Source organism: Arachis ipaensis, chromosome B09 (assembly GCF_000816755.2).
Source record: "Arachis ipaensis cultivar K30076 chromosome B09, Araip1.1, whole genome shotgun sequence".
Lineage (NCBI taxonomy): Eukaryota > Viridiplantae > Streptophyta > Magnoliopsida > Fabales > Fabaceae > Arachis > Arachis ipaensis.
Window position 1 is genome coordinate 143477994 of NC_029793.2, and position 8884 is coordinate 143486877.

An 8884-nucleotide genomic window follows, 5' to 3' on the forward strand; every position below is an offset into this window, starting at 1 on the left:
ATTAAATAACATATATATAAAATATATAAATATATTGTGACTGATTTTAGTAGTTTATCTTAATGTACAATTTTACTTAAATGATTATGCTACTTATAAAACAAAGTTATAGTTGTAACTTGGCGAAATATTACAAGAAATGTAGCACAATCCAAAGAATTTTATATGATATTAGTCAAAGTAACGAGACATGAAACCAGAGCATGTAGTGGCAATATTGCAATTTGCAGCATCTGAATGGCTGGCGACATATTGGCATGAGCTTCTTCCTAGCTGGTTCTCTATATGCACTCATTTTAATTATAGTGAAACACACTCACAAAAGGACTTAATTATTACTTATTAATCCTTAATTAAGCAAACCACTCTAAATATATGTCAATTATTATGATAAAATTAATGATCACACACCCATTTGTTAATTGGCAGAATCAATTGAGATGAGATTCAAAGAAGAAGTATATGTAGTAAATTGGCAACTTAATATATGTGAGAAAAAGAAGGAAATTAAATAGAATATTATGATATGATGTGGAGTGGAAGTATGTAGTATGTGATATAATGTCCGTGTCAGTCCTGGTTGGAAGTGAACATGCTGGTTTTAATGAGGCTGTCCTTCTAAGAATGTTACCTTGAAGAATTAAGTATTGATAAAGCAAACAATAAATCAATGGCAAAAAGAGTGGGGATGGGAGATCCAAGGAATAAAAGGACAAAAAAGAAATGCTTCGAAAAGAGAGAGTGGCCCTGCCCCCTGGCCTGGCCTCTGTGTGTTCTGTGTTGAGCTTAATGGGCCAAGTGCACCAAACAGGAATATTATTTTATATATATTTGGACTCAGAAGAAGCAACACATGATGGGCAATTGTGTCAGGGAGAGTAGGGAGAGAGTGCGCGTGCGGCTTCTCTTGCGCATGATCCTATCACACCCCCTAATATTTTTTTTTTATGCTTGTGGACTTATGGGGCTGTGGGGGGCATGCCATTTCCATCGTTCTCTCTGGATTTTGGAGCACTACTTCTTCATAGAATGCCGTGTTTGCTTCACCATCCATCACAATATCATCACTTTTATACACTTAACTTCCTTCTAATTTGTTCTTATACTATAAAATAACCACGTTTTAAACTCTCTCTTCTTGTTAAGAGGTGCCAATAATGCAAATGCTGCCTTATTCTTTTGATCTACTTTAGCATTTTTTTTTTATGAGAAAAGCTAAAGGCACGTAGAATTTATGAGTTAATAGTTAAATTGATTTTGAAAGATAGAATATTTTTTAAATTTGTTGCTAAAATATTTTTTAATCAAATTAATCTTTAAAAAATTATGAATTGATCATATTTGTTTTTTAGTGATTCTATTAACAAATTTCGTCAACAATTGATAATACGATATGTTAATTGATAATATACATCGTATTTGACATGTATAATTGGACATTTACTAGATATATTTATGAAAATTTATTAATTTAGTATACTTTTTTCAATTACATAACTATATTTTCAATATGACTTAAATTGATAGGTTTTCATAAATATATTTGGTCAGTGTCTAATTGGATATGTTTTATATCATGTATGTTATTGGTAAATATTCTACGTCATCGTTGACAAAAATCATTAATGAAGAAAGACAAATATGATTAATTTATAATTTTTGAAGGATCAATTTGATTGAAAAAATATTTCAGAGACAAATTTAAAGAATATCCCATTTTTCATGACTAATTTAACTATTAATTCTAGAATTTATTATTTTTTGTCAGTATTTTTAGCCATTAGTCTAATATTTTTAGTCTATTAATTAAACAGTATATTTTTAGTTCCGAAAATATTTGGTAACCAAAGAAAATCAGTAAAAAACAGCCATAACTTGCCTTATTTAGCATTCATTAATAATTGCGACAATTAATGAATGCTAAATAAGGCAAGTTTTGGCTGTTTTTTTTTTTGTCTCCCTAATATTACCCTTTTAGTTCATAGTTTTAAACATTGTTGACTAACTGTTAGCTAAAAACAATAAATTCTATCTACCCTTAGTATTTTTTTTTTTTTCATATATCACCTCTCTATGTTTCCATTTTAACTTTAAAAGCCACATGGTTAGAGTTGTCTTATCATAATGTTATAATATGTTACAATTTGAAATAAAATAAGAAAAATGTTAGGTGTAAATGCTTTTAATTAAAACGAATAAGAGTTGATTAGTGTTGGTTTAAATATAAAGTAAAAATAACAACAACAAAAAATATATTGATTACCTAATATTTATGATGTTTGAGACGAAATTCTCCCAATATACGCCACACCTGCTATATAGTTGATACTCGATAATATGCTAACTAACTTCTCCCTACATATGATATTGAAGAAGACACGCCGAATGAATTTTAAATTATTTTCTGGAAGGATCAATTTTGTTCGTTAGTAGCTTCGGCTAGTTGGTGGCAGACATAGATGTTTCATGCCATGTCAGACCTTAGGAGAAATGGCCGAACTCTATAAAAAACAATATATATAGGTTAAAAGTAGAAAAGTACTACTTAGAATAATTTTTATACAAAACAATAACGTAAAACAGCTTTAGTATACGAAATTTTTTCCTTTAAATTGGTTGTATAAATAATGAAATGAAAGTGTTTATTGTAGTGTATGGAGTCATTCTTACTTCTTCTCACCGTTTTTGGACATGTTACATCTTATCATTTAATAATACTTTTGGGCCGAGCCATAACTGAAGACCCCAATGACTAGTTGGACCACTGCAAAAGTAACATGAGCCCAATAACAAAAATGCTGCCTTCGATTATTTTCTTTTTTATTAGGCTTCTGAAAATTAGCTGGACCGTAAACAGGCCGTACAGTTTTAACTTTCCAAGTCCATGACCAAAAATAACGACTTTCCAATTCAAAAAAGGGGTTTAGCTTTCACAAAATTTTATTAAATTACGCGAGACTAATCTAATAATCTAATAAATTAAGTAAAGGTCGTACTGAAAGTATTTTAGCACATACGTTTCATAAAATTAAGGCTGGTGTCATGCATAACATCAACAAGAGTTCAATATGTAATTATTATATAAAAAGAAGTATTTATGATTTTCTTGGGGTCATTAAATTCAATATAATTCTCTTGGTTGACATCAAGACGAAGAAACGTATGTACGTACGTAGTATAATATATATATGGAAAAGTATAAGTAGACAATGAAAATACTAAACAATGAATATATCAGATGTTTAATTTACTAGATATGCAGATGGTTATCTTCATATTAAGATTTAGGTGAATAATTTAGAAATATAATATATTTTTATTTTATTGGACCAATTTTAGAACCTATTGTTCATATTATTCATAAAAATCATTGTCTACTTAGCAAAGTTCTGATATATAACATACCAGTTCGTAGATGTTATATTGTTATGTCAACATGGCAATTCAATACAGTATACTTGTTGAAATAGTGAGAAGTGTGAACTAAAACAAATATTAATTAATTAAAGATTGACCAAAAATATGAGATTAAGCTAAAAGGCTAAGCAAGCAATTAAGTAATTAAGAAGAAAACCTGCAGTTGGTGGATATGATATATACGCTCGTCGCCAGAACCAACCACCCAAGCAGTCAACGCAGCAACAAAGGTTTATTTTTTTCAAAGCTGCTTTCTTGCCTCTTGCATCCCTGCGGAAATTCAACATTATTTGCAACTGTATATCATCGGTTATTATAGTTTCTATCTTCCTTTTTTTTTTTTAAATATTTTTTTGTCAATTATTGACCCCAGCATTTCTGCCCTTCAATTTATAAGTAACGAAATGTATGTGTATTTGCGCCTACAAACATTTTTTATAACTATATAGAAATTAGAAAATTAGGGATCTCGGAATTTGACTTTTAAGATGACATTGGCTAGCAGCCTAGCACATTAATAATTCAGAGTCAAAGCTCAACTTGAATTCATCCATGGAGGTTATTGCTGCACGTACGCAGTTAGCGTTAAATAAATAAAGTAATTTAACCCACCCACCTGCATACTTGTAATTTGTAAATGCCATGTTGTCATGATTTGATTTAATTATATAATTCACAAATACGTACCGTGTCAGCCGCATTCTATTTTATACAAAGAAAGTAAATAATTAAGTGCTGCATTCTATTCTATATATAGATAGGAGTACTACTAATTTCTAATATTATAATAGAACAGAAAGAGAATATATAGTTTTGAAAAAATATTATCTAGAGACTAAAAATTATCAATAAATCATTGTTACACATACATTATTTTATATTTTAATACTTATTTTATACAAATAACTAAGATTCAGTTAATAATAGACAAAATGCTTAAAAAAAAGGTAAAGTATCGTTTTTGTCCTCAACGTTTGGGATAAGTCTTATTTGTGTCCCTGACGTTTAAATCGTCCTATTTGTATCCTTAACGTTTATAAAAGTGATTCAATGTTATCCTACTATCAATTATACTAAGAAATCAGATTATATTTTTTAATTATTCTTACTTGGATGTATTCATTCTCAATTAGGTCTCACTTGGATGTATTCGATTTTAATATTATACTCACTGTTTGTGTTTAGATTCAATTATGTCCCTAAAAAAGTGATTTATGTAAATGTTGTAGGAATTAGTTTCAACATTTGATGAGCTATTTTTCGGAGTAGATTATCGATTCTATCATAGACATTTGTATTCTAACTTCAAGAAGAGATTTTTAAAACTCAAATTAAAGCGCTCATGATGTGTAATTGATGGCAGGATAATATTGAATCACTTTTATAAACGTTATGGATACAAATAGGACGATTTAAACAAAAACGATACTTTACTAAAAAAATGCAAAGTTTTGCGCCGTGTCTAGTAGAAAATAGATCCTCTCCAATTTTTTTATCACTTGAGGAAATGAAGTGTGATCTCTCACCATTAATTTTATAAGTGGGATTAAAATTAAATATGAGAGAAAAAATAATAAAAGATTAAAGATCACAATTGACACCATCCAATTTTTTCTTTATTAAAGAGGATCCACTCTCTGTAGTATTATTGCAAGGCGGCTTATAGCTAGGTACGACAAAGGAGGCTAAAAGTTACTACTATTGTTTATAGCAATATAAAAACACCAACTTAATTGGAAATTTAATACAATCTTCATCATCGATTTTATCCTTTTCTATTTTTCTTGTGTTGCACGTATCTTCTTGGCCACTTTAATTTTCTTTCATGACGCTAGTAAATCTAATGTTTTCACACATGCAAGTTTCAAAGAAATTAAAGAAACTAGCATAATAAAATAATAACGGAGGAAGCAAGCTAAGGGATTATAATTATATGTATCTGTATTTAATATTGACAAGTAGTTAATTGTTAAAGTGTCAACGGTCAGAATAGTTGGCTAAAAAGCTTTCTCCTTTAACGTGTGAGTACATATATAAGAAGTTGAACCTCTTCCCCATTTACCGTACCATTAATAATCATCACATCAAACATTAATTACAATCCAAGATGAGGCGTGATTCAAGGTTCTTCCATGGCTTTCAGGAAGAGAAGAAGACAACGACAAAGAAGGCAGTGATCAATGGCCCACGGCCTTCTCCCTTGATGATCAACAAGGATTCCCATTTGATTCAGAAGCCTTCTTCAGAGCAGAGAAAACCAATCATCATATACACAGTCTCACCAAAGATTATCCACACCAAGGCCCAGGATTTCATGGCTCTTGTTCAGAGACTCACTGGCATGTCATCATCAAATTCCAATAATGAGGCCTCTGAGAATTTTGGGTCGTCTTTGTCAGATGTTTCCAACAACAGCAGCGGCATCAAGCAGCAGCAGATGAATGAAACTAGCTCAGCTCTTAGGAGGGATAATGATATTATTCATGAAGATAATGATGATGATTATGGTGATAATAAGAAACCGGGTGCAAGTATTCATCAGTATAGTCCCAATACTACTAGTCTCATGAATTTTGCTGATATGCCACTCTTCACTCCAAATTCTTCATCAGATATCTTCTGTTCATCAAGATCGCTACTCTTTAAACATTCCGATTCATCACCTTATGGGATTTTGGGTAATTTGATATCTCCTTCAGGCCTCGAATTCATCAAGGAACTTCCTGAATATTGATACCACACCAGCTCATGAGTTTGGCTACTTTACTTGTTCTTGTTAAGTCACTTGATTCCATCATATATAGCTTCTTCTAGCTAGTGAATATTTTAATTTTGCTTCTTCTTCTTTTTTCTTTGTAGATTTGGTTATATTAGTTGTGCTTTTGGAGTTGTTCAGGCATATGCCACCAGGGATGACCAAAATAATAATGTGAATTAGGATATTTAATTCATTCTTTCTGGACATAAACAAGAAAATTAAACTTGATCAATTTGATGTAATAATTTGACTTTCCCTCTTGTATTGTTATGTTACCATGTTTGTTTCTCATTAATTACGTACCATGTATAAAAGTTGTCAATTTGTAATCTTGTTATCTAAAACAAAGTTATCATTAATTAAGTTTACTTCAGCAATTCCCATTTTCATCAGTTCAGTTGTTCATAACTAATGAGTCTTTTATTCTATATATGAATTCAAGCATTATTTAAGTTAGTCAAATTCAAAGTAAACACATTAATGGAAACAAGTTTAATTTCATAGCTTGGATCACCGACAGGTCTGGTTTGGCATATTTGTCAACATGTATGTCCTTGAGCTGTCTGATTTCAAATCCATTACAGAGCTGTACCTACTAAATAAAGCGAAAGTCAACTCCTTGCTAATAGTTGAAAAATCTATAACTTGATGCTTACAATTATTTACATATTAATAGTAATATTTAACATTTGATTATTGTAGGATAAGTACAAAGAGAGAATAGGGCCCCTATTATTGACTCCACTCACTAGTCCATTCCTTTGAGTTAATATATTGAACCGCCAATTAATGATCTTTCTAAATAATGAAAGAAACATATGATTCAAATATTGATTAAGGAAGCTACCAAGAAGGAAATATCGTTTTCTGAATTTAGAGTCAAATTCAATACAACCAATATTCATCCAAGTCAAACAATCCCTCCTTCCGAAAGTGGAGAATAAATAACTTACACGAATTTCAAGAAGAATAAATTAGGGTAGTAAAGTTTTAAAACTATGCTCAACAGAAAAATTAAAAGAATATATAATTCCTAATTTTGTTTGCTAAAAGAAAATGTTAACCAGATTGAGTTGTGCCTTACAAGATGGCAAAATGTCTAATTAATTTACTCTATCAACCATCAATCATGTATAAATCACTCCTTCCAATATCACAAATGTATGTATTTAGCGTCTCAGATCACAACTTTTAATAATGTATATCCGTGTATTCGTTTGAGGAAATACAAATTAAACCAACATATATCTAAGTGTGAACACGATTTATATAAGTAGGACTAAACATTCAATTCGGTTATTGTCTATTTTTACAAAAGATAAAGTAATTTCTGTAAAAAAAATGATATTTTTATTTTTAATTTTTTTTATTTTGGAATAATAGAAGATTATTTTTCTGTTAAAAAATCCGTTAAATAATAACAAAAATTAGTTTTGTGGAATTTTATTTGTATTTTATGGGGTTTTAAATTTTTACAAACTATTAATAAGTTTGTTTTTGAAATTTTCTTTTATTAATGGTGGTTAAATGAAAAAAAACTATTGACAAAAATGATGCCCCAAAAAAAATTAAAGCAATTGTAGTACAAATACATTTTAAAGGAAAAAAAACATCGAATAAGAAATAAAAGAAGAGAACTTTAATGTTGATAATATTTATATTGGTGATGATGACGGTAGAAGAGATAATAATGATGATGATAAAGCAATAAAAATAATAGAGGTATGAGTGATAATAACGAGGATGAAGAAGGTAGTGATATAGTAGTCGCGGTAGTAATTGGTTATATTGTTGAAAAGAATTTGTGGAGGTTTACAACCCCCACAAAATTAATTTTTATTATTATTTATCAAATTTTTTAACAGAAAAGAATTGTATTGTCCCAAAATAAAAAGGTTGAGAACTGAAGTGTCCCTTTTTTTAAACAATGGGCACCTTGTCCTTCGTAAAAATGGATAAAGGCTGATATTGTTCATTAATTAATACAAAATAGAGTAATTTTGGACTAATTTAAACTAATTTATATTATTTTCAAATATTTTTGTAAAAACAATGTTAAAATACAAGATAAGAATATCAATAAGATCTGCTGAGGCAGGAGGTTATATGTCATGGTTAGAGAAAAGTTCACCCCCGTAATTTGTGTTGTAACTTATGAAGGCAAGCATTTTGCTCCATTATACACGAAGCTGAAGGGACAAACAATAATGCTTTTTTGCTTCTCACTCATACATACTAGCATATCAATATACATCCATATTTTTCAAAACGCAATGAATTAGTTTTTGCGTTCACCAGCAAGGCTTTCTAAATTTAGAAGAGACGAATGCATGTGTGAGTGAGTGGGGCGCAAATATCCCAATTCCCTGCTAATAAAGCTTTGCGGAAATCTTTTTTAGATGCACCTAGATATATGCATATTTTCCCTTCATGTATTATATAAATTTAACTCGACTTATTTTTATAAATAACGTTTAATTTTTTATTATTCTTATTTATTAAATTGTTTGTATAAATGGATTACTAGTAACAATCATTAATTATATATTGAGATAAACACAAATTAGCAATTATGCCAGGGATATATAAAATATTTCATAAAAAATTGTTTTGATAGTAACTAATTATTTACTAAAAAATGTATAAAATAAATGCATATTCTTTATATAATATTTAATGACTGACTTAATATGAACTTTTTGTATTTAA

General features: G+C 29.5%; 1 protein-coding gene across 1 annotated transcript; it reads left to right on the forward strand.

Moving 5' to 3' along the window:
• On the forward strand, positions 5458-6551 carry LOC107618696 (VQ motif-containing protein 8, chloroplastic). The gene is made up of 2 exons (XM_016320833.2): positions 5458-6240; positions 6272-6551. The coding sequence occupies exon 1, from the start codon at positions 5525-5527 to the stop codon at positions 6149-6151; it is 627 nt and encodes a 208-aa protein (XP_016176319.2). The 5' UTR covers positions 5458-5524; the 3' UTR covers positions 6152-6240; positions 6272-6551.

Coding starts and splice junctions, on each gene's coding strand:
- LOC107618696 (XM_016320833.2), top strand. CDS start 5,525: ATGAGGCGTGATTCAAGGTTCTTCCATGGCTTTCAGGAAGAGAAGAAG.